The sequence below is a fragment of the Pteropus alecto genome, unplaced genomic scaffold, assembly GCF_000325575.1.
Source record: "Pteropus alecto unplaced genomic scaffold, ASM32557v1 scaffold75, whole genome shotgun sequence".
Classification (NCBI taxonomy): Eukaryota; Metazoa; Chordata; class Mammalia; order Chiroptera; family Pteropodidae; genus Pteropus; species Pteropus alecto.
The window spans coordinates 714,897-729,553 of record NW_006440638.1 but is presented as its reverse complement, the minus strand read 5'-3'; the positions used below and the strand labels follow the sequence as shown (position 1 = coordinate 729,553).

The 14,657-nt window shown below is 47.3% G+C and overlaps 1 protein-coding gene across 2 annotated transcripts in view; it reads left to right on the top strand.

Moving 5' to 3' along the window:
* NUP210 (nucleoporin 210) overlaps positions 1-14,657 on the top strand; it is a 96,370-nt gene that overhangs the window by 76,683 nt on the left and 5,030 nt on the right. Inside the window, exons 29-36 of one of the 2 annotated variants that reach the window (XM_006917440.3) lie at positions 68-159; positions 1,832-2,006; positions 3,416-3,591; positions 5,650-5,870; positions 7,109-7,245; positions 9,796-9,919; positions 10,973-11,119; positions 13,526-13,776. In XM_006917440.3, the coding sequence (XP_006917502.1) occupies positions 68-159; positions 1,832-2,006; positions 3,416-3,591; positions 5,650-5,870; positions 7,109-7,245; positions 9,796-9,919; positions 10,973-11,119; positions 13,526-13,776 (1,323 nt within the window). Of the gene's footprint in view, positions 1-67; positions 160-1,831; positions 2,007-3,415; positions 3,592-5,649; positions 5,871-7,108; positions 7,246-9,795; positions 9,920-10,972; positions 11,120-13,525; positions 13,777-14,657 lie in introns of those variants that run through there. The other variant, XM_006917441.3, reaches the window with a different exon arrangement.

Here is a 14,657-nt window from a genome sequence, read left to right as displayed (position 1 = left end):
AGAAAGAAGCAGATACCTAGACATGATTCTTGTGCGTCATAGGAAATAAAATGTACCTCTATTCCAGGTATTTGAAAAGCTGCTGCTACTGAACCCTGAAATAGAAGCGGAGCAAATATTAATGTCACCCAACTCATTTATTAAGCTTCAGACGAACAGGTATGTGAGCCGCTGCTGGTTTTCAGCATTTGTGAAATTATACTAGCATTCAATGACTCATTTGTCAAAGTCATCAGCAGCTTGAAGAAGCCACGGATGCTTCAGGTGAACTGGGCATCTTTCTTGGTGTTGCCTTTAAAACGAGTGCAGCTTCTGCATTTTTTCTTCTTTCTCTGTGGATGTTCCATGCTCTTCTATGTCACTTACCCTTGTGGGGCCCTCTTCTCCTTCCTGTAACCTAGAAACTTTTTAATGTTTACTGCTAAAATCCAGTATGTCAAAGGGGGAAAAGTACCAACTTGGAAGTATTAAATTTTTCAAACGCCCCTGTTTCCTCAGGACTTGTCATTCAAAGTGTAGTCCACACACCAACAGCATGGGCATCACCTGGGAACATGTGAAAATACAAATCTCAGGCTCCACCCTAGACCTGTACTTTAACAGGATCCCCCCAGCAATGGGGGTGCACATTAACGCTTGAGAAGCACAGTTTTTATGCATGTCTACAAAAAAATAAATAAAGCATGTCTACAAACATGATTCCTACCTTGCATTCCAAGGTGATATCTTTGGTAACAATGACTTGCATTTGAATTACAGTTGCAAAATGGGGGGCTGTAAAGACCATAGGAGCACTTATGTGTTCTGTGAAACACATACACGTGGTATACATTCAACTAAATTGTGTAAACAACAACTTGTGTGCTACGCTTCAGGAACAGAGGTGGATAACACCTGGTGCCCTTGAGTCTGGTAGGGAAAAGAAGATAGCACGAGAAGGGCTATAATTAAATGAGATATAGTGTTCAAGCCATAGCCCAAAGAAGGGCCTTCCATGTGAGGAGTTAGAGAAGGCATGAGCTGGGTCTTGAAGGATATATAAGAATTCTTCAGGTTAGGAGAACAGGACTGACGAGGATGGAGAAAGTTGAGGCAGAGGCAGTAACATTTGTTTAAAGTCATCTAAGGAAGGTCGTAGGTCGGGCACAGAGGCTTCCTATTTCTTTGTGGTATTAATATTCACATAGTTGGGGAAAGCATAGTTTTAAGACAGCATAAAATACAGCATAATTTGTATTTTACTCAATACATAGTATCATTAGTTTTACAGACCACTTTCTGAGCAAGCAGCTCGTTTTTACCCTGTTAACAGCCCTTGGAAATAGGGCATCACTCCCCATTCACAATTGAGGAAACAGGCCAGGAAAGGGGGCCTAAAGGTACACAGATAAAAAGGGCATTGAGACTGATTTGGGATTCTCTCTGACTCAAAACTCATCCTCTTTCTGCCATGCCAGGCTGCCTTATTTCAATAAATTGAAAACAATTTGCCTCAGAAATGATATAGTAAATGCCCCATGCAGCGGATGACAGAAACTCAGTGCTCATGGTCTTTCCCTCTCCTCTGACCAATCAGGCCCAGTAGGTGCTGCTCTCCAAAGAGCCAGAAACATGCTTTCCTTGGAACTTTTTGTTTTCCAAATTAGGTTTTCAGTTGGTGACTTGAAGTTGCAGACAGGCTGCCCCCATGGTGTCCTGATACACCGTGGGTCTAAGATTGGTCCTTTCTCTTCTCCTAGGAGCAGTGGGGAACCCCAGAATCCCGGCCCTTTGCTGTGAGCCACTTCCCCCCAGCTACTGTGTGAAACGGGCTCTGTTTTGTTTTCTAAAGGATTGGTGCAGCATCGCTGAGCTACCGTGTTCTCGATGGGCCCGAGAAGGTTCCTGTGGTGCACATCGATGAGAAAGGCTTCCTGGCATCTGGGTCCACTATTGGGACTTCTACAATTGAAGTGACTGCGCAAGAGCCTTTCGGGGCCAACCAAACCATCATCGTTGCAGTAAAAGTAGGATCATATTCTTTTCCTTTTTAGAGTAATGAAGGCAATAGTGTCGAGGTAATGTTTTTCCCCTTGCAGGTGTAAGTGAATAAATATATCCACCTTCCAACTTAGAAATCATACGTAAGAATTTATTTCAGAATAACTCAGAGGCAAAGGTCTTGGATAAAAACTACAGTATCTTCTGACTATCAGAGTCATGGGTCCTTGGAAGTTATAGATTGCAATGACCTTTTTTCACAGTTGGAGAAACTGAGGCTGAGCAAGTTCTGCGACTTGCTGGAATTGGCACCCTACGGTCCTGACTGTCCAGCTGGCACCTGGAATATGATAGGTGCCATTGAATGCATGTGTTAGATACCTGACCCACAAAGCATTACAGTACATCCATGGCAGCTTGGAGAAGTAGTTGACCCATTTTACAGTCAAGGAAACCAAGATTCAGAGTGGAAGTGAGTTGCTCAAGGTCACACAGTGATTGAGAGTCAGAGTTTGTGTTCTAACCCACATTGGTCTGGCTCGGGTTTGTATCCTCCAGTCACATCACAGTGCCTCCTGTGTCCCTCCTTAGTGATGAGGACTTTCTTTTTGGACATCCTCGGATTGGGTCTGGGGTTTATCCTGAACAGATTTTCTTTCCATATCTTATCACAGCCACTTTCTGAATCCTAGATAACAGTGAAAATACATGACCACTTTCATTTTTAGATTTTGCCCGGCTTACAGGCCTATTTCCTTAATTAATGTCTTTTTGTTCCAAGGTGAGTACCTGGCAAGGAACCTCTCCCCTAGTTTATGAGCAAGTGAAAGTGACTGACCACCCATCTGATATCAACAAATATGTATTGAGCACCAGCTGTGTACCAGTCACTGTACTACTGAACTTTGTTAAAGAAATTACGTCTTTTGGGGAGTTAGCTTTTTGTCCAGGGCAGATTTTAATTGCAGTTAGAGAAAGCTGATATGTATGTAACTCAGGATGTTGGGCTCCTGAAACTCATCATTCTTTCTTTTTCTTGTCTGTCCTTTCCTAGAGCAGTTGCAAGTATGCAGTGCCCTCTAGTTAATGCTACTTCTAGAATCCAAGAGGGCAGTTTTTCTACTTTAAATGCCTGGAGATCCAAGGCCTCTGAAGAATCTGAATAGTCAAAGCCCAGGGATATTTTGCAACATGAATCATGATCTAATTTTTCAAAATCACAGACTTGGACTCTTGTGGGTTAGGTTGGCTCACTTTATTGGGAGGTGGGAATCTTGTCACTAGGTTGAGATACTCTGGGGAGTGAGGCCTTTGTTCTTTATCAGTCCAGCCCCTAGTCCTTCCTGAGATGGGGACCAGCTAGGGACAAGCATCTCCTCCTTGGGAGGTGGGTTTTTAGAACAGCCAGTTCCCATACCTGCTCATTGTCTTCCAGGTGTCTCCCGTTTCTTACCTGAGGATCTCCATGAGCCCCACTCTGCACACTCAGAACAAGGAGGCTCTGGTGGCCTTGCCTTTGGGAATGACCATGACTTTCACTGTCCATTTCCATGACAACTCTGGAGACATCTTCCATGCTCACAATTCAGTCCTCAACTTTGCAACTAACAGGTAGAGTGTGAGTGATGTTCATTTCTCATGTTAAGGCATGTCTTGATTGTACCCAGATTTAATTTATGGAGGTGACTGATGACAACACGGAGAGGCTAATGCCATTGGAAGAAGAGTTTTGTTTCTTAGAGTTTCCAAGAGGAGGGGATGTGCCATTCAAGAATACCGAAGGAAGCACTAGGCTTGGTCTGGAGGCTGGAGGAGCAAGGGGAAAGCGTGGCTGGGAGCCTATGTTTTACTCTACGGCAGGACGTTGTTCAGTGGGGACGTCCTCTAATGGTCAGGAAGCAAAACACAGATGTTGAGGTTTGTAGTTGGAGGATCTGTAATAAGATTTTTTTTGCACCTTTGAAAGCTGGACTACAGGGGAGATGTCAACAACCCTGACCATTGGCCTGGCCCTGTGATCCATGGATGCAAATCCTCAATTACAGGCTCTACAGAAGTTGGTCAGAGCAAGGCACACACCTTCCAATGCTCAGGCGTTCACTGACCCTCTGCTCTGTGCAGGCCCTTCTGTATGACATCTTGCTCTTCACTGTAGCCCATTTGTTGAGGCCCAGAAAGGTCAAGCCACTTGTCCAGGGCCACACAGCCTGGAAGTGGGGTTTGAATACCAGATCCTACCTGGCTCCAAATGCCATTCCTTTTGGACAACTCTTCTGAAATACAACTGCAACACCAGGTGGTCTCCAGAGCGAAGAAGAGAGCCATGACTTCAGTCTGGGCCTGCTGAAACTTCTGAGTCCTCTGGAGAGGTTGATCACAAAAGTTTGGTCCCAGACCAGCATTATCAACATTACTGGGGAAGTCTTAGAAATGCACATTCACTGACTGGGTCAAGCAATCTGTGTTTCAGCAAGGCTTCTATGTGACTAGAGGTTAAGGACCATTGCCCCAAAGGGATGCAGACCAAGCCAAGAGGAGTGAGAAGCATCAGATCAGGAGGAGGTGCAGGGCTTGAGAAGTTATTCTAGGCTATACTAGGGTAGGGGCACAGAAGATTGTATCCAGGTGTTGGTGACCATTGCAACCTGGCCTTCTCAGGGGCCCTATAACAGATGTGTCCCCTATTGCTGAATACAGTTAAGGCCAGTCACTGGGAGTGTGGCATGGTAGAAGATCCTGGATTTAGAGTAAGACCTTTTTTAAGTCCAGCTCTACTCTTTATGGGTACTGTAAACTTAGACAAGGCAGGTCACCTCTCTAGGCCTCTCTTTCCATGCTTGTCATATAGGGAATGTGGCCTAATCCCCAGGGCCATCAACTGAGGCTGTGGTTGTGAGGGCCTCTGGCCAGCTGTGGAGCTCTGTATACACTTACCAGTGACCTGTCAGTCTGGGATATAGGCTGCCCTGGAGGAATGGAGCCAGGTTGTCACAGCCCCTCAGCTACCCTGCTGGCCCTTCTGTGGTAGGAACCTCTCTCCAAGAGACCAGTCAGGGTTCAGGAGTCTGAACTCATGGTGGGGGGAAGTGATGAAGCCAGGGACCCTAACCCTCAGCCTGTCCAGTTCAAGCCTTTCTACCAGACAACACTTGTTGGTGTGGTTGGAGCTGTCACCTCATGCCAGGTACATATGTAAGTGCTTACAGCTACCAGTCTGTTCCAGTTCTCACATCAAGCTTGTGACAAGGGTATATTTTTAAACCCATTTTACAGATGAGGAAGTGGGCAGAGGCTACCTTGCTCATTCAGGTTACACCACAATGGGCAGTCTATGCTTCCCCAGGACATCCTTTTCCATGTTGGGAAGCACCGTGTAGATCACTTTCTTCTATGGACCTCAGCTTTCCCTTCTGCTACCATATGGGGGTGGTGATGTCGGCCGTTCTTGGCTGAGGGCCATGGGTTCCTCTGGGTGATAAGATGAGGGCAATTTTGTGGGGCCTGTGGTACTCTATCTGGAACAGCTGCGCAGTAATTGTGAGTCGGAGTGACATCTGGGGCTAGTCAGCAAAAAGTGTCGCCCAGCAGAGGACTCACACTGCATTTCTCCCACTGGAGTTGAGGCCTCTTTCCTGATACTGAGAGCCCTCATCTCCCTCCTGTGCGTAGAGACGAGTTTGTGCAAATCGGGAAGGGCACCACCAACAACACCTGCGTCATCCGTACCGTCAGCGTGGGCCTGACGCTGCTCAGCGTATGGGACATGGAGCACATGGGCCTCTCCGACTTCGTCCCATTGCCCGTCCTACAGGCCATCTCCCCGGAGCTGTCTGGAGTGGTGGTGGTGGGGGATGTCCTCTGTCTGGCCACTGTTCTGGTCAGCCTGGAAGGTAAGAGAGAGACACTGGCTGAGGGAACTCTCCTTTGTGAGGTATGAGAAAAGGATGGGAGTGGGCTTCCCGGGGAGGTATGCCAGTAGAACTTAGATGATGTCCTGGAACAGGAGTCAGAAGACTAACACCCCAGTCAGCATCCAGCCTGCTGCCTCTTTTTGCAAATAAGATTTTATTGGAACTCACACATACCCATTCATTTACGTGTTGTCAGTGGTTGTTTCACCCAACTGCCAGGTCGAATGGTGGCATCAGAGACTTTTCGGCCTACACAACCTAAAATATTTACTATCTGGCCCTTTGCCAATTCCTGCTCTAAAAGAACTCTGTCCAATAGAATGTTCTGCCATCACGGAAATATCCTGTATCTACACTCTCTGACACAGTAGCCACTACCATTGAACACTTGAAATGTGATTAATGCAACTGAGAAACTGAATGTTTCATGTTACTTAATTTCACAGCTAATAGCTATCATACTGGACGGCATGCCTCTAGAAGGAAACCTAAGCAAAGAATAGCTATTGGGCCAGTTTAATGACTTCCGAATTTCAGTCATTCCCATGCCACTTGTATGTCCATGAACTACATGTACAATTATGAATTTTTTTTCAAATTGGCTCCTTATTTTTATTTTTACTTAATTAAATTCATTTTAGAAGGAAATTAAGTATTGCCTTTAAAGTATTACCATAAACAGAATGTGTTTGTTTTTTTTATTGTACTATATAATGTGATTGGCTTTTTAACTAAGAAAGGGTGTCCAGTGACAGCTCTGAGCCTGACATTTGTTTGTTTGCTAAAAAAAGATGATAAATAATTAGGGGGAACAGGGGTGGTGCTGTGGGGGAGGGCATGGAGAGGGTGGGGGTCCTGGAGGGCCAGCACCTAGGTCATCTCAGGATAGTGCAGTGACTGAGAGACACCAAACAGGCATTGGGGGTGGTAGGGGGCCAGATGTTATTCTTGACAGGGCCACAGCTGTGCGGTAAGCAGATGTGGTAGAATCGCAGGTGGTTCCAGGTGTCTGCAGCCAGGATCATGATGAGAGCGGGCTGAGCCAGGCTGCAGAAGCAGGCAGAACGTGGACCGTAGCCTGAGAATGATGGGTGATCTCCTTTGGGAAGCCATGTGGGTGGTCAGGCAAAGGCTGGCACAGTCATCAGGTGAGATGAGGTTTGATTAGAGTGTCAGATGTGGGAAAGATGAGTGACATCCAGGGCTTCCTCTCTCAGGCCTCTCCGGAACCTGGAGCTCCTCAGCCAACAGCATCCTCCACATAGACCCCAAGACGGGCGTGGCTGTGGCCCGGGATGTGGGATCCGTGACAGTTTACTACGAGGTTGCTGGACACCTAAGGACCTATAAAGAGGTGGGACTTCAGGACACATGTGGCTCAGTGGCCCAAGAGACTTGGCTGAATTTCTTGGGATGAAATTTTCAGCTTTCTGTACCAAACGATTCCCTTTTTTAAAAGAAAGAAGTGTCAGCATCTTGTGAGGCAGTCAGGATCTGGGAATCATGAGTCTGGAGTCTGCCACCTACAACCTCTGGGACTGGGACAAGTACCCTTTTCTTCTCATTCTCTGTCTCCACATTTTAAAATGGTGTGATGATGAAAGGCAATCTTCTAGGGTTGATCCCAGCTCCCACTCAGTTTGAGCTGTGCCTGAAAAAGCAAGAATGTCCTAGGAGTTGAGGCTGTGGGCATACCAGCCCAGTGGTTTGGCGTCACTGGCAAAGTTAAACCTCCCCCAGCAAGTTACCTTTTGAGTCTTTCTGGAGGTGAATGAAACTGCTCTCTCTTTTATTTATCTCCAGCTAAGGATGAATCAATGAGTAGAGTCTGGTTGTATCCCAAATGTGTCTCATTTTTAGAGCCAGTGTGCCTTTATCAGATCCAGCAGTTTAACCTGAGAGCTTGTGTATTTAGTGCTGCAAAAATGCATTTTGAGCCAGCCAGTTGCAGAGAGAGGCACCTTGTGACTAATAAAGCTGTGCTGTCCTGGAAGGAGCTACTTAGAGTGGTCAGGGGTGAGCACCTGGGGGAGGGGTGCTGGCAGAGGGAGCATGGCATGGGCAAAGGTGTGCAGGGTTCGAGAGCTGAGCCCTTGTGACTAGAATATAGAGTGTGGGGGAAGTGGAGGCTGATTTTGTGATCAGATAACGAAACATGTTGATTTTCAGGTACTTAGTTCTGTGGAGTGTTTTAAGTATTTAGGCTCTTGGGCCAGGCTGCATGGGTTCAAATCCCAGCTGGGCCGTTGAGAGACTGTGTGACCTTGTGTAAGTTATTTAACCTCCCTGTGCATCATTTTTCTTAACTGTAAAGTGGGATAAAAGTTTTGTACAAAATAAAGAATTAACATGGGTGAAGCACTTAGAATGCTACTTAGCACATAGCATGAACTCAATAGGTATTAGCTCTGCTGTTACTATTCCAGGGTAAAGAGGTTGAAGCTTATGCCAGACGCAGTAAGGGTTCATCAGGGATTTTTTAAATCAAAGAATGATATGGATCAGAGGTAAGTTTTGGAACAATCACCCAGTGCCCAGCAGAGTCTAAGAGCCTAAGAGAAGAGAAATAGCTGCAGGGTAACCAGCCAGGAGTGAAGATGGGCTCTCAGCTGGCACTGTTGGGTGGGCAAAAGCTAAGGGTAGGTTTGGGAGAGATTCAGGAGAGAGGGTCATCAGAGCTCCATGACCCCAAAGTTGGGAGTGAGGGAGAAGGAGGCCCTGGGGACGATTCCTCAGAGTCTGGCTTGGGTGATAAGGTGAATGTCTGTCTTTTGCTCTGAGAAAGGAGCACAGAAGGAGGGGCCAGTGTGGGGGGAATATGATGAATGGCTTTGGGACATGGTGAGTTTGAGTTCCTCTAAGTGAGGCTGGTGGTGGTGATGCAGCTGATTGGGTGTGTCTGGAGCTCCAGGGCGGAAAGCTAGAGATGGGGCAAGGGTCTATAGCACAGAGATTGTTTTGAAAACCTGGAAGTGAGCAGGAACATGCAGGGCAAGAGAGGAGTGGGGTCAAGGCCTTGGCCCTCTAAGGTGTGGAGGAGAGGGAGGAAGCTGGGAGAGGACTGTAGCATGGCAGACTGGAGTAGAAGAAGAGGTGGGAAGTATGAGTGCAGGGACAGAGGTGATCATTGCGGGTTTGCGGTCTGCCTACAGCTCTGTGTGGGCCACAACCCTAGGAGCTATGGACCCTCCTGGGAAGAGTGGGACCCCATCCCCACTTTCAAGGAGATCGTGTTCTGGTAGAAATCAGACCTGAGGGAGGCAGGAAGTGCTTGATGCTTGCCCAGAGTGGAGGCCGGCAGCCTTCTAACCGGAGAAGGCTGCTCTGGAGCTGGGCCTGCAGGGAAGATGGGATTGGGCTTTGCAGAGGAGGGTGGAAGGCATGCAGCTGGGGTATTTGGGTGTAGCTTGTTGCAGGATGAGCAAGAGGGATGAGCAGGGAGAAATCTGGGAAGGTTGGAGTCTGGGACCCTTCACTGCTTGGGCTGTGTGAGTATACATTTTGGTCAGATTGACTTATTTTGAACAAATGATGGTAAAGTAAAATGGATTTTTCTCTCATTGCTGAAAAATTAATTAACCAAATCGATGGATAGAGAATTGATGATAACTAACTATCACAAGGGCCAAAATCATTGCCCGCCCTAGACTGACAAATGAATTCAGGCTTGCTGTGCAGCTCCCTGCTCTGGGTCATTATGCAAGTGCTGGGCTGCAGAGTATGACCAGCCTGGGGTCTAATCCCATCTCTGCCATGTTCCAGCACAGCATTTAGGCTTTAGCCTCAGTTTTGTCACCTGTAAAATGGGCCATACCTGGATCACAGTCACAGGGGCAGATCACAGAAATGCACAGAGCCTGTACATGGTCAGTGCTCCATGAAGTTACTTTGGCTTCCTTCTCAGATTGCAATCGGTGTCCCTCAGAGGATCATAGCCCATCATGTCCACCCTGTCCAGACCAGCTTCCAGGAGGTCACAGCTTCCAAAGTGATGGTCACTGTGGGAGACAGAAACTCTAACCTAAAAGGTAGAGAGTAAGGAAGGCTTGGGTGGTCTGGGTAGGGGCCTTGCCAGGCTCAGGGAGCGGGGAGGGGGTTTCTTGTGACCTTCTAATTGGGGTTTAATATGCTCTTCCTACTCAACTCATGCCAATTCCAGAGAGAACATTTAACCCCAGTTGAACTTCTCTTTCTTGCTCTTTAGAAATTCGAGTCATGCACAAGCAGAAGCTGTGAAAGGAATCTTCCTAAAAGAGCCTGACACCCAGAAACTGTCTATTTCTGAGCTGGAAATATGACTTTAGGCCTAGGGCACCCAAGTAGAGAAAGCCACGACTAACCATCATTAATCACAGAAAGGAATGACTGAGCTGACCCCACTTCTGATTTTCAGTTTTGTAATTACCTATCCTAAGTCATGCGTAGAACATTCAACTGCATCTCCTGCCCATGACTGCCCTGGATAGCAGCTGCCAGAAATAAATACATCAATTTATAAAAAGCCAATATAAGACTTTTTTAAATAAAAATAAATACAAGGCCTTTAAAAAAAAAAAAAAAGCCACTGAACTGGTAGAATTAAACAGCACTGTTTTTGTTCTGATTCACCACAGTGCAACTGAGCAATACTGTGCTGCTGCGGAAATGATATCAGTGTATTAGGAACTGTTGCCCTCCTGACGTCCAGAAGTAAATTGCCATTTTTCCCTTGCTGACAGGAATAGACAGCACACGTTAGTGGGCCGAACCCATCTGCCATACCCCTGGACACAAGTTCTAGCATAAATGCTGAAATTCTGAGCTGAAATTGCCTGGATTCAAAATGACCCCCTCCTCTGTAAAGTTTGTCCTCAGCTTTTATAAACTATGGTGCCATCATGAAGCTTTGAGCAGCCCTGGGGGCCTCACATGGAAGGAATTTGGGGTGTAGGTGCCATTTTGTGGCCAGGCCAGCCTCCATGTGACCTGTTCCTATCCCCTCATCTTGGGGCTTTCCAGGCAGGTACAGAGGCCTTGGTTGGCTTAGGTGTGGCGGCCAGCAGGCCTGGTCCACATACTTCTAACTCTCTCCCTATTTCTAGGTGAGTGCTCCCCAGCCCAGATGGAAGTCATTGAGACCCTGCGCCCAGCATCCCTCATCAGCTGCCAGCTCCAGTTCAAGCAAGATGTCTTTGATTTCCTGGCACGTGACGTTTTTACTGCAGAACCAAAGTTTGACGCTGCTCTGGGTACGTCTGCAGGGGTTTGAAAATGGAAATTGACTTGCACAGAAGGTTTGCCTTCACATTGTGGATTTGGCTCACAATGGCTTTCTGTCCAGACGGTCAGTCTGTCAGGAGCCCAGCCCGGGGATTGATGCTGTCACTCTGGCCTCTGTGGTTCATTGCAGCCTCCAGGAGGGATTAGCATTCCTGTCCAGGAGTCGTGGCCATTTTAGGCAACCACCTACTCCAGCAGAAAGGACATGATTCAGAGTTAGAAACCCTGGGCTTGATCCCTCTTTTGCTCTTCTAAGCTTAGAGCCTATAGGTGTTGAGGTTGCATCCCTCTGTTAAATGGGGAGGATGGTGCCTTGCTCTGACTGCAGGTCAGGACTCTGAGAGGAGCAAGCCAGAGAGGGATGGAAGAGTCCTTGTTAAGAGATCATGTGGCGTGTCATTAACTTGTTCTGTGGAACTGAAGGCCAGCATTGTGGGCAAGAATGACTACCTGGACCAATGGTGTGCTGGCTGAGCCACGGCAAGCATCACCTCATTGATATCAAGAAAGAGATGCTCCTCCAAGGGTGCTGTGAGGGTTCAGTGAGATAATTCCTGTGATAATGCTTAGCATAGTGCCCAGCACATCTTGAATCCTCAGTGGTATATGCCATCGTTATAATGATGATTATTGATGATCAGTGGATACTTCATTCCTTTCTAAGTATATGCAGCCCAGTCTTAACTGGGAGAAGTTGGCAGGCTATAAGCCCAGTTTGTAGCTCCCAGTGGTCTAGATAGAGGCCTCCTCTTCCTTTGCTCACTCTGTACCTCTATCCTTCTGACAGCAGCACCAGAGCATCTTTAGTGCCCAGGCTGCTGTCTGAGAACAGGATATGCATCTGAGGGTACATTGGGTGTGGGGCCCAAGCCTAGGGCTTAGCACAGAGTAGGTACTTGGTGGTCCTGGAGCCAGGTTATTCACTGACACATCCCCAGGGGGATAATGTAATCTCTACTTGACCAAGAGAAACAGGGCCAGCAAGAAAGCTGACTTGCCTAGGGGTGCTTAGCTGGCTTGGGCATAGATGGGACCCTAACCCAGACATCCAGATTCCAGGTTTAGGGAGCTTTCCAAGATACCACTCAACAGTGTTTATTCAGCTCATTTATCTACTCTTGGTCAGGCATAGAGGATATGAGACACCAAGATAGTCCCAAGTTATGCCTTCACAGAACTTCTTGCTGTATCTGGGGCTATAGGCTATACTGGCAGTCAGCCCTAGCTTGACCTGCAGCCCAGTGTTGGGTCATGGAGTCTGTTTGCCATTTTCTTATTCTCGTTTTGAGCTAGGCTTGCTAGACACTGAGATGCAGAGCTGAACCAGACTTTCCTGCCCCAGAGAGCATCAATCCAGTGTGGGATCTGCTGAATGGAGGATTCTGAGACAGTAAAAGAGGGTGTTGGTCACAGAAAGGGTTTCCAATAGGCTGAGGGCACTGACAAAGGACTTCCCGGGAGGTCCCTGGAGGAGGGGGCCTCATCTGGGCTCTAAAGGATGAATAGGAATTCTCCAGTTAGAAAAGCAGGAAGAAGGCATAGCATCAGGATATAGGTGTGTCAACTGATGGTCATTGGTGCCACTTCAGCACCAACAGAAATCCCCAACTTGGGGTGTGGTGAAAAAGGAAACTTTATTCAGAACAAACAGTTCAGTTGTGATACAGCACAACTGTGAGAATAGCTCGATAGCGTTACAGCTCAGTTAAAAGACCGCAGGGCTATGGAACAGCATAGCTGTGAGGCAGCCCTGGGGCGAGGCCCCTCTCTGGCTAGACAGCTCTGCTCTGCCTCTTTTGCTCCACTCTGGTCCAACAAGATGTCTTCGGTGTTTCAGCTCTAGCTGGGGAAACAGTCCTCCGTTTTTAGTGAGAAAGGAAATTGCACTCTCCAAGCCAGAGGGGAGCTGATTTATATAGACTGAAGTCCTTCCCCCCATCCCCCATCACTGATTCATTCTTCCTCATGCAAATGAAGACTCCAAATCCTCACAGTTTGATTGGTCCAAAAGACACTCTCTTGACTGATCAGAATGGAACTGCTCTGATCAGTCAGTGAAGATGCTGATGGGGATATAGCTACACAGCTCCGATTGTACAGAGAAAGCCTCAGTCCTATTGGAAATGCAGGTCCAGGAACTCCTTTAGAAGGACTGGCTCAGATGGCAGGAACATGGTGCAGGCAGGCAGTTCAGTGCAGGCTTCTCCCCAAAGTGTGGAGAAGTGTGACCAGCCCCTGTTAAGAAAACAGCTGCTAGGCTCTGCTTTTAAATCTGAGCCCAGTTAGCCACAAAGGACTCTTCTTGGTAGGCATCTTCTTTCTCAGGGCCCACAAGTAGGAGGAGAGGACAAAGTGGAACACCTTTATCTCCACAGGCCAGTACCTCTGCTTGGTCACAATGCACAAACTGACGGACAAGCAGCGAAAGAACTTGAGCATGAAGAAGACAGTACTGCTGGTCACTGCATCCCTCCTGGGCAGCCACTTCTCTGAAGAGCAGGTTGGGGCTGAGGTGACCTTCAGCCCAGGGCTGTACTCTGACCAGGCTGAAATCCTTTTGAGCAACCACTACACCAGCTCCGAAGTTAAAGTCTTTGGTGCCATGGAGATTCTGGAGAACCTGGAGGTAAGTAGTGTCCACGCATAAGCCAAGGGCATTAGAAAGGACCAGGCGGCAGGAGGACTGAGTGGAACATGGAAATCCTGGAACACCTCTTTTTAAAATTAAAAAATATATTTTAATATTCTTATCCTTTTTTTCCCCCCGCAGCACTATTGGTCTCTATTAGCCCATGTAGTTGTATTAAGTATTATGATTTCTGCTGGTCTTCCCCAACTGGAAGTTAAGTATGCCAGGATAGCATTTAGTACAGGGCCTCCCTAACATGTAGTTTGCGCTCAGTGAACATTTAATATGTTGAATGAATGAGTTTAGTGCGGGAATACTGCTGGCTTGGGGCAAGAAGAAAAGCCCTAATCCATAACCTGTCACACAACTGGGACAAGTCTCTGGGCTTCAGTTTCCTCGTCTGCTGAATGGTAGGTGAATGATGTCCTGAAGTCCAACGAGTTGGGAAGAGACCACAGGTGATGTGTGAAGGGATTTGTTGGCTTCTCTGCCTGCTCCCTCTCTTGTTTTGCTGCAGCAAATGTCACTGAATAATCTTGGAGGAGAGAGGGATAAGTGGGTTGCTGGTAATGGGTCTGTCAGGTCCTGAGGTTGGGCTGCTGGCAGTTGGTCCTTAACAGGAGCTCCAGGCTACTTTCTTGAAAGCTGGTGTTTGGTAGATAGTTCGCATCAGTTTACCACTTTTCGAAAGGGCGTTTGATTAAAATTTAATGATACTGATTTCTCCTTTCCTTAAAAACACCCCAAGAATAGACAGTGTGTTCTTTACCTGACTTTGTGGATGGCATGCTATCATTTAGAAGTTCTCAGGCATCATCACCTGCCTAGGATGTGGCTCCTGAGCAGGGGTCCCCACACCTAGCCTTCACACGGGAAAG